The 20,914-nt window shown below is 36.9% G+C and overlaps 1 protein-coding gene across 1 annotated transcript in view; it reads right to left on the bottom strand.

Moving 5' to 3' along the window:
* Positions 1-239: 239 nt before the first annotated feature.
* The window catches only part of veph1 (ventricular zone expressed PH domain-containing 1), a 118,511-nt gene continuing 97,836 nt past the window's right edge, over positions 240-20,914 (bottom strand). The window contains exons 12-14 of the mRNA XM_089135359.1: positions 15,353-15,470; positions 3,476-3,612; positions 240-978 (exon numbers count right to left, since the gene is read on the bottom strand). Of these exons, the coding sequence (XP_088991485.1) occupies positions 742-978; positions 3,476-3,612; positions 15,353-15,470 (492 nt within the window). The 3' untranslated portion in view covers positions 240-741. The remainder of the gene's footprint in view (positions 979-3,475; positions 3,613-15,352; positions 15,471-20,914) is intronic.

Below are 20,914 nucleotides of genomic sequence, written 5' to 3' on the forward strand. Positions count from 1 at the left end.
GTTTCGCATGATAAGACCCTTATTCATCGTCTGGTGTCGTTTAAAGACATTTGAAGCTGCATCTGAAACTGTTATTAACACTATCTTTTGGACCTTGAACCGTTTGGTTCCCATTGAAGTCCATTATATGGAGAAAAATCCTGGAATGTTTTCATCAAAAACCTTAATTTCTTTTCGACTGAGGAAAGAAAGACAATGGACATCTTGGATGACATGGGAGTGAGTAAATTATCAGCAAAAGTTTTTTCAAAAGTGAACTAATCCTTTAATTCCATTTCGAATCACTTTGACCCCCTTTATGCATTCGTGTAGATTTTTAGTGTTATGCATTCTAGGGTTTAACAATTAACAGTGTTAAACGTATTTATTGTATGCGTTAACATCTTTACCACAACAACCCTAAGTGTAAGTAATAGCTGACTCTGACTATTCTATACTTTTCAGGAAGTGTGGAACAGATGTTTCTCAGCTTCATTGGATGTCACTCTTTTCTTTGGTCATGCCCCAAATGACGCGCTTGTTGTTGAATTCAAGCCTTGTCCGAGAAGTCCGAAGTACTAACCGACGGTCTCAGTAACCTATTGCAAGAATTTAGGTGGAGGATGGCTGCAACAGCAGAAGGTGGCTTTTGAGACAAGGCCTTTGTCGTTGATGTTGTTAAACCATTGCAATGAGATAACGCAGCAATCAGACGTACCCATGTGGCTTGATATGCCAGTTTGTGTGACAGCAGAACAGGCGTCACAGGTATGTGGTGGCCTCGCGGTTCTCGCGTTCTTTGGCCTGGGCCACAGCCACGTTGATGCACTGCAGCCATTCTTCCGCATGCTTCTCATCTTGAGCTTTCAGCACGTAGGTTTTGCTGTCGGTGAAGATCTCGAAGGCTCTGGGCAGCCCGCGGTCGCGCCTCTTCTTTGCTACGACCTTAACGCTTTGCACTTTGCTAAGTTCAATTGTGCTGTCGTCCAGCTCGTCCTTCTGTGAGCACATGAGGGAAAAAGTGGCATCAATCAAAGCTAATGCTTTACACACTAATGGTCAGATAGGTCTGAATGGATAGCCAGTGGTTTTCAATCCTGGTCTCAGGGACCCACCGCTCTAAACATTTTGTACTGTATATCTCTCTTATCCGACACACTCGGCTCAGTTCATGGAGCCTGAAATGGTCTTATTATTGGGTGATATGAGGGTCTGTGGCTCCACCATTGGAAAAAGCGTAACGGCTAACTTAGATTACATGTGCCTTGATAACCAATCACATTACAGCCTCGACATCATTCGATTTAATTCAGAGTTTAAAGAATGAAAGTATTATAAGTGTGTGTGAGTGTGTTACACTCTCTTTAGGTACACTTACGTGGCCTTTTATTTCATTAAAGGGTTAGTTCACCCAAAAATGAAAATTCTGTCAGTATTTACTGACAGAATTTTCAGTAAATAAAATTTACTGAAAATTGTATTTTTCAGTAAATTGTATTTTTCAGTAAAAGAAAAGAAAAATTAATTTTCTTTTACTGAAAAGAATGTTTTAATCAAACAGATCTCATTCCCCTACCAGTCAATGGGGAATGAGATCTGTTTGATTAAAACCTTCTTCCAAATATCTTCCTTTCTGTTCAGCAGAACAAATAAACCCATAGAGGTTTGGAACAACATGAGGGTGAGTAAATACTGACAGAATTTTCATTTTTGGGTGAACTAACCCTTTAATATTATATTATCTGCAAGTTCAGTTTTTTTAAATATACTTTTAATATTTCAACAGTTTGGCACCCTTCATTTTCACAAATTGTGGGTCATTTACATTTTAGACACAATATTGGTTGGAGGCTCACAGCATGCATGGTCTCCTGCTATATTTTTCTTCCTGTCCAACAAGTTTTTAAGAGTCGCTGCACAAAGTTTGCCAAAAATGAAGCTTATTGTTGTTTGTGTACATGGATTAGAATGAGCACCATTAAAATGAAAGAAAAACAGCAGAATTGCAAGCAAATTTAAGGCATAATAAAAACAAGATGTGACAAGAGACCAAATGTTCCTCAAAATCATACTGAAAGCATTTGTGCCATGCCTGATAAACCAAAGATTTGTCAAGACTTTGCAATAAGACATGATTGTACCAATGCATCCTACTTATCCAGAGTAAAATTTACAATGAATCAAAATTTAATGTGCTTAAAGCTCTGACAAAGGAATTCGTTTTTACTGAAAATCTTTTGCTGGCATTATACTGATCTTAGCTTTGTGGTCACTGTTTGCCATGGTTTTGGTTATGAATTCTCCTTTGCACAATATTAAATATGGCTCCAGATTATACAGACCCATAATAAATTGGGTCTTTTCTTTGTTTAAAAACAATAGTGAGATTCTGAAAAGCCATTTTAGTTTTATTAAGTTAATGTAACTCCCTTCAGGAAAGGGTTTGGTGAATCTCAAGATGAAGTCATGGGTTTTTAAAAGATAATTAACATCTTCCAGAAAGCTGGGCTCTAGAGTAATTAAATACTTGCTAGCCATTGGCTCAAAAATGAGCCATTAAAACTTTTTCGTTTCTAGATTACAGAATCGCTCAATATAGATATAGGTTGCTCAGGATTACTGTTGATCATGTTCAAGTTTAGTAGTCCATGCAAATTATTCCAGATATTCTAAGTCTTTTGAAGCAATAGAATGGCTTTGTGTGAGAAACGGACATACATTTTGGTCACTAGGTAAATTTAGCTTTAGGTGATTTTTTTTTGAAAAGATCCCTGGCGGGGAAAGAGTTGATTGGCATTGCTTTTAGTTGTTGTAATGTTTTTCAAATTTGCTGCTTTGTGATCAGTCACATGACACAAGAAGAAACGGCATTTGGCATCAATCTTGATGAAACATCTAAAGATGACATGAAAAACAAGACAGCGCTAAAAACTTAACCCTCAGCTGCACACTTGTCACACTTTTTTATCTTCCCGGTCAAAAGTGACCGGACACCTAAAAATTAAATTTCCTCCATCCCAGTAAAACCAATGCCATTTATTTTTGTTCTATAATATTTATTCTTTGTAATTTAGTATTTTGAGACAATTTGATTGAATTTATTAATATTTAATATTAATATTGCCATGTAAAAAAAAATATATATATATATATATATATTTTTTTTTTCTTCAAAAAATTATTAATGCAGTATTTTAGTTTAATATAGAGTCTAGGCTCTCACACAGGGTTATCATTTGACTTTTGAAGATCTGGAAAATACCGCAAAAATTGTGACTATGTTTGCGATCTTTTGTCCTTTAAGCATGACAGTGTAAATCATCAGATTTCCTTTTATGGAAAACATAAGCTGCCTAATATCTTATTTTGTGTTCCATAGAAGAAACAAAATAGATCAGACGATATGAGGCTGAGTAAATGATTATTACAAAATAGTAATTTTTGTATGATCAGTTGATGGTAAGAAATGCATAATGCATGAATGCGGGACACTTACTGATTTTCCTCTTCTGAAAAGAAGCTGGTTGCCGGCAAGCGTGAAATAACGTGTTTTCCACCTTTTGATGAACTTCCAGCGTACCTGTTTCTCCTTCAGCTTCCCTTCAATGAGTGGCTGGCCATCCTGGTTAACGACTGCAGCAGAAAGAGTCAAAGTGAAAAAGAGAAAGTTAAAGTAAGGGATGCAACTCTGTCTCACATCATTAGGAAGATTTCACGAGAAGGTTGTAAATGGACTAATAATAGTGCTTTTATGATGCTTTTTGTCAGCCCTTGGTCCTGCCTGCTTTCATTGTATGGAAAAGAGCACCAAATACACTCTTCAAAATATCTTCTTTTGTGCTCTACGGAAAAGAGTCAGTCAAAATTGATTTAAAAAGGCTGAGTACACAAATAATTGATTATTTTGGTGAACTAGAGCCATGTCTGTCCATAGACACTTTGAATGCAACACCAAACAATACTCTTCACTCACAGAGCCATCCTCTTCTGGACATACGCCATGCCTAACTATTTATAATGGGAAAAGTTCTCATTAGACGAACAAAGGAGCACTGCTCAGTGTTTATCACCACATTGCAATATCTGGTGTGGTTTCAGACGTGGTGAATATTGTGTCTCCTGCCTGTGTTTGATAGGTCTGTCCGAACTACACAAAGCGTTTCACAGATCTCTCTCATGGGTTTATTTGAGTTAAACAGGAAGCTGTGTTATAACCCTTCCAGGATGGTACAAAGCAGCCCATTGTCTGAGTTTTCCTTTTTTTCAGCAAGGAAAACAGATGAGAATCTGCAGCACTTCAGATTAAGCAAGACTGATATCTGATAATCACCCAACTGTAATCCCAAATGGCAGAAGTTAAGCGCTCTATTAGAGTATTAGTACTTGAGAATTAGAGAAGTGTTAGTGTAAGAGAAAACCGTATTAGAGATTATTAAGTAGAGAACACCGAAGTTATGATTTACTTAAAAAACACAACCCTTGTTTGACGCAATTTCCTAGAAAACAAAAAATGGCGCGTAATTGCGTTAGTATAATAATTTCATTCTGGGATATAAAATGCACTTACTATGAATAAGGCACAAATAAGGCAAAATTAAAGTCATTTTCGGTGAAAGGAGGTGTTTAACTCTCAGAAAATGTTGACTGTTTACCTCAAGGAAGTTAAGCTAGATTTTATATGAACTGCTGCTATAAATAAATTTCATAAATATGTCAGTTAAATCAGTAAAAGAACATCAACAACAACACATAATAAGTTAATGCATTGTGTTGAATGGACTTGAGAAGGTCAAGACCTCCAAAGTGGGACAGCCCGAAATCATCATTTCAAATTGGTTAAACAGGGATTTGATACTAAAATTAGCTACTTTTATTGACAAGTTATTGTTTGTTTGTTTTTTCATCGATATAAATACTAGTTTTGATGGAATGGGATACCTTCAATGCAGTAAAACGATAAATCATGTCCATTTTAGGAAAGTGGTAAAAAATGTACACTGTTTTCACATTGGTAAGCTATTTCTTTTTTTTAAAGAACAAAAAACGTTCTATATAATGTATATATTTATGTCTGTTTCTTGTAGTGTTTTTCACTTTTTCACTTTGTGGAGTTAGGGTTTATCACCTAAAAAACTACAACTCCCACCATTGGACTACAACTGGTCCTACCTGGCCTCTGCAGATGTGGGTTATCACTGTTGATTGTCCTGATGTGTTTGAACACAGTTAAATGGAATGTGACATTGAGTTTGTGTATGCCCTGAGGATTGTTTTGTGATTGTTTTGATGGTTTTGAGGATTAAATTTGCTTAAAGGACTCAAGTGTGCGGACAGTTTATTTATTTTTTGAGTTGTCAAGTTGTATCTGTCTGGTGGCACCTTATTTACCATGAGTGCGGTGAAACTCCTTCAAAGAACAAAAAACGGGCAGAACACTTCAAAAACTTTGGAAGAGTTATTCAGTAATGCTTGTTCTGGTTGTTTCAACCCAAACCCTTTTGCAGATGTCAGTATTACAATGCTGGTAAATGTTGATAATTGAATTTGTGTGTGTTTATCGCATGAGCAACATAATAATTCTCTATTATGAATTATTTTCATTTAATTTGCTTTTATACTCTCTCAGCTTTTCTCAAACGCATGAATCAAAACACTAGAATGTCTATGTGAGTACATGGGCAAAGCAAATATAAAATGTATGCTTTGTAAATCCCACAATATTAAAAGCATCTGTTCTCCATTCGGCATGACATCTGTTTGCCTAAATTGACTTCTGTTCTGTTGATTTTATTCTGTATATGATACTATATTTGAAAATGAGTTTGTGGTTAGACACTAATGATAAGAACAGAGGCCAAAACCCAATGCTCAGCAAGCCCACAGACAGACAGGTCTTTCTGAAGTTACACAATGTCCTAAATCATAGTAGCTGTAAAGGGTCCACTGAAGGCAAGATTGAAGAGAACCCAAGAGCAGTTTATTCACATAACAAAATCCAAAATCAAACTTAAAACAAAAGCATGACATGGCAGGGACTCAAAACTTAAGCATAAACACAACGCTTAGGCCCTACCAACAGAGGTTACAGTTAATACTAGACGCATACATGAGGGCTTAAAGGATTAGTTCACTTTTCAAAAAAATTTTGCTGATAATTTACTCACCCCCATGTCATCCAAGATGTCCATGTTTTTATTTCTTCAGTCGAAAAGAAATTAAGGTTTTTAATGAAAACATTACAGGATTTTTCTCCATATAATGGACTTCAGTGGGAACCAGACGGCTCAAGTTCCAAAAGAAACTTTCAGTACAAACTGCAAACTTGTTCAAAGGGCTTTAAACGATTCCAGACGATATATAAGGGTCTTATCAAGCGAAACAATCGCTCATTTTTTTAAGAAATAACAAAGTTTAAGTTTTATAAGATCAAACGCTCGCCTTGCTCTGTTCTGTGGTGCACGTTCGTGACTCTCCTGTTCAAACTCGTTCAACAAAACGAACAAATCTTTTTCCGAATCAATTCGTTCGTTTCTTTCGCCGAATGAACCAAATGACTCGGAAAAAGATTTGTTAATTTTGAAACTTTGTTATTTATTTATAAAACGAGCGATCGTTTTGCTTGATAAGACCCTTATTCATCGTCTGGAATCGTTTAAAGCCCTTTGAACAAGTTTGCAGTTTGTACTTAAAGTTTCTTTTGGAACTTGAACCGTCTGGTTCCCACTGAATTCTATTATATGGAGAAAAATCCTGGAATGTTTTCATCAAAAACCTTAATTTCTTTTCGACTGAAGAAAGAAAGACATGGACATCTTGGATGACATGGGGGTGAGTAAATTATTAGCAAAAGTTTTTTCAAAAGTGAACTACTCCTTCAAATACAAGACAAGACTGTGAACAACGAAACAATGAACCAATGACAACACGACACCTCAGACAAGGGAACACATGACTAAGAAGGAATCACATGACAAACATGGAACATGACATGAACAAACCAAAATGTGACTGTAGCCTTTTAAAACTCTGGATTCAGCCCATCTTTGAAAATCTGGATTATGGCAGTCCCAATGCACAGGTCATACAGAAAGCATAAGTAAGACATTTTGAGTGCTATGTTACCAATACATGAATAAAATATTTTGAGGTAAGAAGTGTTTATTCCAATTCTGCTATAACTGTAAATTCATGCAGGATATTGCTAGTCTCCGTGGAGAAAGAAAGGTCAGTGTTTATTTTTCTCCTGGTTGATGTATATTATAGATTTTTGGGCTTTGGCCAACACTGTGCTCTTCTGTTGATTTAGAGCAGCTCTGATAGTCAGACAAGATCCCTGCAACCCCTGCTGAGAGTGTGGATTCACTTCTATAGAATTTACAGGACAGAGTTCACATATTTAGCAAAGTTGGAGTATGTTCAACACCACGTCGAAAAGAAAGCTTAGAATAAAGATTTAGGAGTTCATTTTGGTTTTTAAAAGGTGAAGTGTCACTATATGTTCATGAGGTTTAAATGATTTGAGTTCAAAATATTACAAAATAAGATAAAGATTGGTAACGCTTCCTTTTACAGTACAGTACTTATGTGTACTTACAGTGTACTTACCTAGAAAGTAATAGCTAATATAAGGTAAGTAACATGGGTTAGGGGTAGGTTCAGTGTCAGTACCTAATTGTTACCCAGCAATTGTAATTACTACAATCTCAGAAAAAAAGGTACAAAAGCCGTCACTAGGGCTGTACCTTTTCAAAAGGGAAAACTTTTGTCCATTTTAGGTACTAATATGTATATTTTAGGTGCTAATATGGACATTTAGGTGCTAATATGAAAATTTGAGGTACTATTATGTACATTTTAGGTGCTAATATGGACATTTAGGAGCTAATACGTACATGTTAGGTGCTAATATGGACATTTTAGGTGCTAATATGGACATTTTAGGTGCTGTATATTTCAGATGCTAGTATTTAGGTGCTAATATGGACATTTTAGGTGCTATTATGTATATTTCAGGTGCTAATTATGGACATTTTAGGTGCTAAGGACATTTAGGTGCTATTATGTATACATTTTAGGTGCTATTATGTACATTTTAGGTACCAATATGCACCCTTTAGGTACTTTTGAAAAGGTACAGCCCCAGTGACAGCTTTTGTACCTTTTTCTCTGAGAGTGTATGAAGTACATAGTATGTACACGGGTAATAGGATTGTAAAAGGAAGCGTTACCCAATGTTTCTATCATTAGAAAGGTAATTCTGTTTAGTTTTTATATAATTCATTTAAAGTTTAATTTTTTTTAATTTGAACCTTTATTTAACCAGGAGAGAACACTCTGAAAATTGCTGGGTTGTTTTAACCAAATATGGACAAACCCACCCATTGGGTCACATTTTTTAATTACATTTTTACCCAAGCATTTGGGTTTGTCCATATTTGACCCAATGTTGGGTTAAAACAACCCAGAAATTTTTAGAGTGAAGATTGAAAATCTATTACAGGAGTATCCTGGCCCAAATATACACATATATAACAAACAACGACACATAATACAATATCATAAAAAGTACAGCCTTAGAAGCATTTGCAAATCCCTAAATCTTTCTCTAGCGGATGCATGCATGCATGCTGTAAAATGACTAAAATACACCAAATGATTTAGCTTCAATTTCATTTGAAGAGGGTTCCAGTCTGAAGGGGCAGCATATTTAAAGTCAATTTTACCTGGATTAGTTCTAGCAGGAGGTACATAGAGATTATAACAGAGATCAAACAACAGAGATAAGGTGGTAAAACCCCCAAGTTGCTTTGTATATCATTAAGTACCAATGCATTTTCCTTAGTTCCTTAAAAGTTAATAATAGTTAGAGAAAAAAAATTGGACTAAAATGTATTTTCGATGCTTCAAAACATTCTAACTAACCCACTGATGTCACATGGGCTACTTTGATGATGTCTCTATTTCCTTTCTGGAGAAGGGCAGTAACTGTATTCCAAAGATGAACCTCTTGTGGCCTTGGAACGACATGAGGGTGAGTCATTAATGATATAATTTTCATACATAATTTTGAGTGAACTAGCCTTTTAACAATTGAGAATAGCAGCCAACAGCCGGGATGCACCACATGAAGTTTCAGCAGTGAGAAAAGAAGCATGGCAGTTAAACTGTAGCACTGCGTCTCTGTCTCCTTGTTTAAATTCTATCATTAATGTCTGAATCAAACTCCAAGCGATGGAATGCTTTCAAACACTACCGTGCTTTATGAGCTGACGACAAACAAGACTTCTTTAGGCCATAACATTGCCAAGGTAGTCCTGCTTGTCCAAGCTTTGCTTCCCCGAGTCCTTATTTCTGCAAACATTCACCTCCCTCTATTAAAAATCATTACAGCTCTCTGCTAATGGAAACTGTCCCACACTCCAAACAAGGAGGTAGAATGTGTGCTACAAACACTCGTTTAATGAGCGGCACTTTCCATTGAAGTTTCAATGAGTCTTTTTTCCCATCTTGGCTGCTGGATGGTGGTATGTAAAAACATTTTCTGTCTCATTAAACTGTCTCTTCGTGGCAAAATTGATTTCTGAGGTAAAGTGACGCCATTAATATTTCATGTACCGTAGCAATCCAATACTCATACAATTTTAATATCAATCTCTGAGGGTGTAAAATATTCAAAGTAGAAAAACATGAACATTAACAACCACATTCGTGGCAAACACAGTTTTCCAATGTTTTGGTAAACATTGCTTGTGTGAACAGCATATACAGTATGATGTACACTCATCTAAAGGATTATTAGGAACACCATTCTAATTCTGTGTTTGACCCATTTTCATCTTCAGAACTGCCCTAATTCTACATGGCATTGATTCAACAAGGTGCTGAAAGCATTCTTTAGAAATGTTGGCCCATATTGAAAGGATAGCATCATGCAGTTGATGGAGATTTGTGGGATGCACATGCAGGGCATGAAGCTCCCGTTCCACCACATCCCAAAGATGCTCTATTGGGTTGAGATCTGGTGAACTCATTGTTATGTTCAAGAAACCAATTTGAAATGATCCCAACTTTGTGACATGGTGCATTATCCTGCTGGAAGTAGCCATCAGAGGATGGGTACATGGTGGCCATAAAGGGATGGACATGGTCAGAAACAATGCTCAGGTAGACCATGTCATTTAAATGATGCCCAATTAGCACTAAGGGGCCTAAAGTGTGCCAAGAAAACATCCCCCATACCATTACACCACCACCACCACCAGCCTGCACAGTGGTAACAAGGCATGATGGATCCATGTTCTCACTCTGTTTACGCCAAATTGAGACTCTACCATCTGAATGTCTCAACAGAAATCGAGACTCATCAGACCAGGCAACATTTTTCCAGTCTTCAACTGTCCAATTTTGGTGAGCTCTTGCAAACTGTAGCATCTCTTTCCTATTTGTAGTGGAGATGAGTGGTACCTGGTGGGGTCTTCTGCTGTTGTAGGCCATCCCCCTCAAGGTTGTGAGTGTTGTGGCTTCACAAATGCTTTGCTGCATACCTCGGTTGTAACAAGTGGTTATTTTAGTCAAAGTTGCTCTTCTATCAGCTTGAATCAGTTGGCCCATTCTCCTCTGACCTCTAGCATCAACAAGGCATTTTCGCCCACAGGACTGCCGCATATTAGATGTTTTTCCCTTTTTACACCATTCTTTGTAAACCCTAGAAATGGTTGTGCGTGAAAATCCCAGTAACTGAGTAGATTGTGAAATACTCGTCTGGCACCAACAACCATGCCACGCTCAAAAATTGCTTAAATCACCTTTCTTTCCCATTCTGACATTCAGTTTGGAGTTCAGGAGATTGTCTTGACTAGGACCACACCCCTAAATGCATTGAAGCAACTGCCATGTGATTGGTTAATTAGATAATTGCATTAATGAGAAATTGAACAGGTGTTCCTAGTAATCCTTTAGGTGAGTGTATTTACCTGAAAAGTCGACATGGCAACTTTACAGTAATTTAGCGAGTTTTATGTGGAAAAACGGCTTTTGTTTGATAAAGCTATAAGCCATTAATTTTACCACAGGTAAAGGCTCATCACAGGCACACGATCAAAAAATCAAGCACAGCGTCAGTTCTGGCAGGTCACGTTAGTAAAGCTCGCATCAGTTGACTCTCAGTTGATCCATGTCTACCAATAGGAAAACAACATCTATCAATATATACATATATAAGCTCCTTCAGTATTATCAGCAGCTATCTCATTTCTCAGGAGCTGATTACCCTCCTCCATCCCCAGCTCCTTCTCTCCTCAGTCAGGATTTGGCATTCTGATTCCCCTTGAATCAGAATAAATTCTCGATTTATGTTGTACTTCAGGGGGGGGTTATCGCTTCTCTCTCTGCTCTTATCTATGCTAGGCTGCATGGATGCGAAGGGAGTTTTCGCCCAGAACGGAACCACACCGCCAGTCCAAACTGTAAGCTAATTGTCAATCGTATTTGACGATAGTGGTCCTGACAGAAATTTGAATTTATAAAAATGTATGATCTTAATTAAATTGATGTAAACTCTTCAGCCAAAGCAAAGGGATAGTTCACTGATAAATAGACACGCCATAATTTACTCTAATTTACCCTCAAGCCATTCTAGGTCTATTCTAACCAAACGTTACACTATGCCTACGCCATACGATTCTCGACTCTTCTGTGAACGTGTGTATGGCTATTGCCAGAATCCAGTGATTATGGTTTATAAAGTTTTAAATATGGATATTTTTCTTCGAAAACCCCATTGCATTGCTTAAGAAGGCATTTATTAACCCACTGGTGTCATATGGATTACTTTTATGATGGATGGACGTGCTTTTTGGGGCTTCAAAATCTTTGGCTCTGTTCAATGTCATTACAAAGCTACGAAGAGCCAGGATATTTATACATTGTCATATTGTCAAGATTGCACTACATAACCTGAGATGAATCGAGCATCAAATAAAACAAAACTTTGAACAAAAATAACTAAGCAGTCATCGGATGCCATGTTTGTTACATATAGTATACAGGAGTAAAGTTGTATATGTAGTAAGTGATTAAAAAAAGGCAGTGAGTTAAGTCATTATGGGAAATACACTGTGTTGATCTGGATACTGCTGGTTATGGCCAATCCAAATGGATTAAGTAAACTTCACTTTCGTAATTTTGAATTGATTGCATGCATGCAATACAATTACAGTGTGAAACAATGTTAAAGGATTGTGTTGCATTAGCTAATTTTATTGAAATAATTTGCATTTACTTGTTATGTTTCAAATGCCTAAAAATGATCTCAGATGAAATAGACATGCTCCATGTGTACCGATTTACAATATGTTTCACTGTTTTAGGTAAAATGTTCAGGCCAGAGGCAAAAACCTTCTCTGTTGTATCTAATTGGTTCTTGTGGAAAAATCCTACCAAATAGAACATCTGCAGAAGATTTAAAACAAAGCAACAACAATTCTGGATGCACTTGAATGGGATCAGAAGCCTCTTTGTCTGAACATCCTAATGCTGGACTGATGTAAATGTATCTCAGCTACAGAAATGAGAGGAACCACCTTTTCCTCTAGTTTTTGTTTCTTTCTTCTCTTCATGGAAAGCAGATTTTAGCAATCATCACCGAAGACTGAAGCTTTATACGACATCTGGAGTCCTGACGTGCTTTTGCAATGTTATGTAGTCGCTAATCATTAACTTCAGAGAAGGATCAACAGAAACTCTTAAAATGATGGTTGTTATTCACTGATAATCTTGCCCTCAAGTGAGCTGTTAACAGCTACGACCAGATCATTGAGTCAGCTAGTTGAACTCGAGTACCAGATCAGCCCAATTTCTGAATGAATCATTCAGACCTACATCGACTGGTTCATTAAAGGGATACTCCACTTTTTTTGGAAATAGGGTCATTTTACTACTCCCCCAGAGTTAAACAGCTGAGTTTTACCGTTTTTGAATCAATTCAGTCGATTTTCTGATGTTTAGAAGAATATCAGTAGCCAGACAGTTTCTGGTCTCATTGACTTCCATAGTATATTTTTTTCCTACTATGGAAGTCAATGAGACCAGAAACTGTCTGGTTACTGATATTCTTCTAAATATAAAAAAATCGGCTGAATACATTCGAAAACGGTAAGACAGAACTGTTTAACTCTGGGGGAGTGGTAAAATGAGCCAATTTCCCAAAAAAGTGGAGTATCCCCTTTAAAAGACTCAAAATATTTCTATTATGAATTATTACGCTCCAAGGACAGAGTTCGGTTATTTACAACCGAATTCCAGAAAACAAAAGAGCTGCATGGACACACAAATCAGATCTGAATAGTTATCAATACGTTTAGATCAGATTCCAATCGGATACACAAATAATTGGATTTGTACTGACAGTGTGAATGTAGCCTATGTGTGTAAATCATATTTGGTGTTTGTTTGTGATACACACGACTTTTGTGTGAGCTGCAAAAGTTAGGACTGTTAGGACTGTCTAGATCTGAGGAGTTGAAAGTTCTCAGCATCAAAGCAGGTGATTTTGGGTGACTTGCCAGCCCTATACCCACAGTATGAGAAGCTTGTGGAGTTTGTTACTCGTGCTGTGGCGAGGCTAAATATCAATAGGCCGGACGAGAATTTGGAAGTGCAAGGATAAAGTAAACTCGATGAGCCCTTCCTGCAGTCAAAAGCACATCCTCCACAATGGTCCTTACCATTCTTTCCGGATTTCCACATTGTGGTGTTGAGATCCTGGAAAAATCTGTTCTCTTTTCGACTATCAAGTCCCACGTTGCATAATAACACTTCTATTGTGTGGCTCAAAGAAAACGGCTATGGGATGATTCCCAGAGTAGACAAGCAGCTTATCTCTCCTCTGACACTGCATAATCCCTTAAAGCCAAAACGATCCAAAACAATGATAAAATTCGCATTTAGTAGATATAAGCATTCAAAACTTACAGTCTCTGACTTCCGCTAAAATGGATCATGGATTTTTATGACGTCACCACAGGATACTGTTTATTTCAAGCCGAAAGTGAGTAACTTTACAAAACTGGAACAGCCCTGACTCTGTTTTCATTCAGTTCGATTTGGTGAACTGATTCGACCGGTTCAAAAGAACGATTAGGTAATGAAGTGGACATCACTATCGTTGTCACGTCACAGAGCAATATGGGTTGGAGATGTGTGTTCCGTTCCTCAAATGCTCAAGGTTTTATTAAATTTTCAGAATGAAATAGCCAGAATGTATTCACACTTCTAACGTTACCATTGAATCCAACGAATCAGCGTTCAGATTCGTTTCCATGCTGCTGTCAACTACGATTCGCAGTCTGTGAGGTAACGTAAATGCTATTGGCTATTTGAAAAGGAGGAGGAGCCTTTCAACATGTCCCGCCTTAGCTTCCTGTTTCAGTGGAAATTACGTCAACGCATCATACAAAGCTGCACGTTTCAAGACACTTCAGTGGGCCTTTAAATGTGATTTTTAATGTGATAACCAAAAAAATATTAAATATTTAAGTTTTTCTTTATAAATAATTGGTTTTTATGTTACTTTTGCTAATTTTATCTGCATCTCAACTCAAGCTCAGTGCTTTACTATCAAATGTGTTTGACAATTTCATGAAGGACCACAACGGAAACAATTCTTGTGTTTTTATCCTTTTGAACACTTCATGTTGATTATTGTTGTTCAATAAAGTTCTCAATCAATCAATCAATCAATCAATCAATCAATCAATCAATCAATCAATCAATCAATCAATCAATCAATCAATCAATCAATCAATCAATCAATCAATCAATCAATCAATTACTCAATCAATCAATCAATCAATGTGCATTTCCAAGAAATAAAAGTAATATTGTTAGTTACTGCACTTATTAATGTAAAACAATAGTAATTTTCGTCTCTCAACAATGGGTGGTAGATTATTCAGTGCTGTGGCTCCGAAACTCTTCACGACACTTCTAGTATATCCTCACTCAAATCTCAACTAAAAATCTTTTCTTACAGTATTTCCAAACCTCCTCTGTTTTGTTACTGTATATTTATATTTGATGCATACTAATTATTGATGCTGTGTTTTTGTTATCTTCTTGTACAGTGACCTTGAGCTTAGGAAAGTCATTTTATAACTAAAACTTTTTATTATTTTAATTCATTTTATGACTAAATTACCTTTATGATTAAAAATCTACCCATCCCCCAAGCGCTGCCAAATAAAATCTGTAAAATTTGTGCTACTGCTCTCAAATGTTAGTCCGGAGCCCTGTGTTTTGCCAGAGGTTAGAGTGACTCATTTATTGTGCACATATATGTTTGTACATTAGCCAAAAAGAAGCAAATCTTATTTACCTGTGGCTTTTTCTGGGTTACTGCACATGAAACAGAGCCAGCCACCCTCCTCTTCACTGTAGCTGAAAAGGTCAAAGAAACGAACCTCCTCCAGATACACCAGCAAACTGTCCACATCCTGAGAGAGATGGGGAGATGAAATTTAGCAGATGATGCTATTCAAAAGACAACACACAGGGAAAGAGTTAAAAGTTAAAATGCAGAGCTAAAATGCATTGCAACAAGGTTGGTAGAATAAATTATCCAAGATAATAATGTTGCATAATGCAACATGATGAACATGAATGATGCATAATGTTGAGTCTAAAAAAAGCTGATTATAATATTTTTCTCAATAGTTGTATGTCCTATTCACTCGTTAAAACTGAAGTCACTGTTTCAGGGTCAAAAACGACAGAAATTCATTTTTAATCGTTAATATATTGGTTTTGTATTGGACTCAGTGATTCCAGATACTATATATAGAGGGAATGCATTGATGTCACTTTCCCGCCGGAAGAATTAACCCCCTCAGGCTGACTGAGTGGCAATAGATCTGCTGCGTGACTGGATTTAATAGGGGAAACTGCAAAAATGCGACTAAAATGAACAATTTTATCAATTTAAAGTAAATGTTGGACTCAATATAGTGTTGCTTGCAATTTACTAAAGATCCAGTGATCCATGGATATTGACATGCAGCCAGGAATCGTGTTGCCTGACATTTATGTTTGCCTGATTTCGACCCCGGGGACATAAAAGGTTTGCTCGCTTCGGGTTGAGCTTTCAGTAACTGCGCAACTGGGGTATAGGTTGCCAGATTGAGATGACAAACGGGTTGAAATTGTATATGGTGTGTGGATTGTGTGAATATAATACATTTAATACAAGATCTGGCAACTGGTCAACATTAGACAAACATATTGGTCCGATTATTCATAAAAGAGTTTGGGACCATGCAAATTACGGGAGTTTCCCGGGAGAAATAACAAACCGGGAGATAGAGCTAAAAAATGGGAGAAACCTGGGAAAAACGGGAGTGTTGACAGGTATGCTTGAGACATGAACGCTCTCTCTGTTATAACTTCAGATTATAAAATGACAAAATAAAGAAGAACAGCTGGACCTAATCTATTTTCTAATCAAAATAATTTGAGGTAATCTCTGCCTATTTGTCACTGAATGTACAATTTTGCTGAGATAGCTTTAGAGGGCAAAACTTTGCTGAAAAGCTAGCAAAACGGCTAACATTGTTGACAGAAGAGCTTCCTTGTGAATGTATACAATGAACAGCGAGGCAGCTTGCTAGGTTTAACCAACCCGGTCTCATCCCAAGACGTCATATAACTGACGTTTTGGGACGTCTTTTGATCATACGTCAATATTCGCCTTTTTAGGGCCCCCTTAAACGTCGGTAGATGAGGTTATGGGATCCTAACTCTACCCCAGACCTAAACCTAACCCTAAACCTAACCCGTCACCTAACTGACGTTAAAGGTAAAGCGTCAGTTGTATGACGGCCCGGGATCGCCATCTACCGACGTTTAAGGGGCCCCTAAAAAGGCGGATATTGACATATGGTCAAAATACGCCCCAAGACGTCAGTTATATGACTTTTTGGGATAGTTTAACAGGGTTAAGATGTACATTTATTTCAATGTGAAGATTTGCATTGTGCAGTATTTCTTGACACCAGGGAAGCAGTAAACTACAAGTTAGCTTTCTTAGTCGTGAGACGCTGTGGTTAGCCACTCCTGGCTACCAGTTCTCAAGATTAATAGAGTGTCCATAAGAGTCTCAATAGTCTTAAAAAACCAGGACAGTCCTTCACATTGATCCAGTTATCCTAGAATTTGTCTATAAAGTCTTTATGGAAAGCCGTCAATGGACTGAAACAGCTGCGTAATGACAATATACATTACGTATCAGAGAGTCAACAGCACAGCTGGACACCAATGAACAATGAGAGCTGGCATCTACATGTGCTTATTGGCTAGAAATTCCAATGGATGTGAGGGTGTGTGGCGTTTAGAAAGAGGGATCTGCCAAAATGAAGACAACCAGTGATATTAGAAAATTATTTGTTTTTACAGATATCAAAGCCAGTGAAGTGACTATTATACTGAGCTGAGTTATTCTGGAAAACGACGATTGCAAACATCACACAGAAGAGTTGGGAGGAAAACAAGGATTTTTCGGAAGTCCTTTCCAAGAAATTACAATCACTGGTTTGTGCATTGGCTCCACCTTTAAAAGGTTAGTTCAACCATAAATTGAAATTCTGTCATCAACTACTCACCCCTATGTCGTTCCAGTCGTTCCAAACCCTTAAGACTTTCAATCATGATCAAAACACAAATGAAGATGAAGATCTTTTAATGAAACCTGAGAGATTTCTGTCCCTCCACTGAAAGTTCATTCCAGCAAAACTTGCATATTTTTTTATAAAGACATAATACATTTGAGTCAAGTAGTCTAATCCTGTTTGTTCAGGTGCATCAAGCAAGAAAAGTTGAACTGCCACTGAACATATTTGATGAGTTTGATATATGTTCAATGTTCATATAGTCGCAATTTCAGTGTCAGGCCAAACCGTTCTTGTTGCTAAACCTTTCCATTCCATGTTAATCTGGCCCAGCCAGTAAGGATATGGTTTCATTTTCCACAGTGGGGCTGATAACATAACATTTTGGAATGTAATCCAGAGTTTACAGTTTATGAGATGTGTGACCGCATTATGGAGAATGATCAGATATTTCTATTATTAAATTGTGCATTTGGCCAGCCTCAGAGACTGGTAGACAGGCAACAGACAAGTGACCAATCCTGAAGATCACTACACAAGATATCCAGACGGAAACACTTTGGACCGAGAACAAGTGGAAATATAACTTAAAATGATCCTTACTGTTCTTAGAACCAAATAATTACATTTGTTTATTATTGACCGTGTCTCTTCAGAAAACTTCATATGGATTCACTTTTCAATGTCGCTTTGAATTTTTTGTAGAGTAAATGTTTTTTGGTGGATTGGACTTGGTTTTTCCAATCAACCAAAAAAGAAGGGGGAAGAAATTCATAGGTTGCCCACAAATTAAAAATGTCTTCATTTGTGTTCCAAAGATGAATGAAAGTCTTAAGAGACTTAAGAGATGCAGCAATTGATGAACTTTTTGAGTGAACTATCTTTTAAAGGAATAGTTGAAAGATAGTTTAAAGATAAAAAAAAGTGTTGATCACTTATTGCCATATAATGGAAGTGAATGAGGACTGATGTCGTCAAGCTTAAAAATGACAAAACACAATTAAATTATCATAAGCTGTCCATATGTCTTGTATGCTGTCTTTTGAAGCCATTTTAGCTCTGTGTGAGGAACAGGGTGAAATGTATGGCATTATTAATTGATAATTGTCTCCATTTATTAATGAATCATTCAGAAGAGTTCTGATATGAAGATTTGTTGACCAATCCAGCATTAGTTATTTTTTCATGAACACACCAAGAAGTTGCCCTGATTTTTAGAGAATAACCATTTAAGTCACACAAAGCTATCCATTAAATTCTTTTGTGAAACATAAAAGAAGATATTATTACCCCCTATAAGAAAATATTGTAGATTTAAGATATTATTACCCCCTATACGAGAATATAGTACATTTTAAAGTTAAATTCATCAATCTGTTGCACTTTGAGAGTTCAATTCAATTCAAAGCTCCAACCCATCTTCAGTGTGAAAAAGCCAAACAATTCAAATTTAATATATGACAGAAATAGCCATATATTGTAAAACAAATGCACTGTGAAATAAATGAAATTAAAATTTCATAAGTATATTACTTTACTTGGAAGAGATAAACTTTATTATGACACAAACTGCAGTTGAGCTTTTATTTTGGTGGAAAACAAACACGTCTCATTACAAATCAAGTGAAACGCTGTATCTATCATCTTCCTACAAAAATGTCGGCCAGAGGTTAGAAAATAACTGTGAAAATAAGGTGGAACTGGTGCCCGATACTGTCAGGATTCAGTGTGTATTCAATCGTACGATGAAGAGGTAGAACAGGAAACAGGATTAAAAAAAAAATTAGGAGATAAATCAACACTATACATGAAGACAGACTAAGTCAGAACTCGGGTTATAAGCATGGATGAAACAAATGAATCCAATGAGATGAATAGATGAACACAGGTGAAAAAGAATGATCAATTAACATAGGGAAACTTGGTCAGGGAACAGAACACAAAGCACCATGGGAAACGTAGTCAAAACAAGACACATCTTACAGATATGTTCCCAGATATGACCCTCTAAATGTGAGGGTCCATGCATTCGACTACCTTTGAGATAAATGAGATGGAGTTCACTGCATTCATTCATTTATTTTGGACCTTGTGTGAGTGTTGAGGGGGTGCACTTCCTGCATTACACACAGTTTAAAGCCAAGTCATTCATCAGTCATTCCAGCCTTCTCAGACCTGAGGCTCAGAGAGATGAATGGTAAGGGGTTTCACCATGCTTCAAGGAGCCTGTTTCACATTTCAGTTAACTGCTCAGTCCCTAACAGACAACTAAAGCTTCCATTACAACTACATGATACAAGTTGTTCAGACCCTATAGAAATCTGACACAAGGGTTAGACCAGACTTTAATTTTCACCTTCCCTTTAAGTGACTAGCACAGGCTTGCCATTTTAGAGCATTTCTTTCTCTGAGTTTGGAACAAAGGAAGATGAGAGACCATCAATCACACATCTTATGTTTAAATTTGTCTTCATGCTTTCCTATAGATTGATGCAGGTCATTATCGAACCCCCACAGACAGCCTATCTGGCGAAGAACAGTCGAGTCATCTTACTGGTGCTCTGCCATGACTTATTTCACGCCAACTAAATCAGTGTAAGAATTGAGCAAGAAATGTAATGTGCATTTGATTATTCGTGTCATGAAAACCTTTCAAATAGTGCAAATGTTAAAATTGTATCTGATGTATTTTTTTTACAGACGAGTCGAGTACATAGATCTAAACAAGGACCATGTGTGTGCATGTGCAATAGTTTATATTCGCACATGCTGAGTCCAGTAGGGGAAATGTGTGCTGTGGTTTATGTTCCTTATTAAAAAGTAAGGCTCAAAGAAATCTGAGCTGAAGAGGATTTGCCCAAATCATTCACTCTAATATATGGTCCTGGAAAACATAATTAGGTTGTAGGTCTGTCTTGAATGGGTTGTGAACAGCTGGGGATAACTTTGGTAAATGTAAAAAATATAATAGCTAATACATTATATAATATTAATATAACATAAATTTGATTAAATATGGCCTAGTGTTTGTTTGATGTGTTGCTAATTCACATAATTCACATTGCTAATAATTCTGCATATTGTTGTTGGGCCTATCCCCAACTAATGTTAAAGGATTAGTTCACTTTTGAAAAAACTTTTGCTGATAATTTACTAACCCCCATGTCATCCAAGATGTCCATGTCTTTCTTTCCTCAGTCGAAAAGAAATTAAGGTTTTTGATGAAAACATTCCAGGATTTTTCTCCATATAATGGACTTCCATGGGAACCAGGTCCA

Source organism: Pimephales promelas, chromosome 10 (assembly GCF_988280905.1).
Source record: "Pimephales promelas chromosome 10, fPimPro1.hap1.1, whole genome shotgun sequence".
Classification (NCBI taxonomy): domain Eukaryota; kingdom Metazoa; phylum Chordata; class Actinopteri; order Cypriniformes; family Leuciscidae; genus Pimephales; species Pimephales promelas.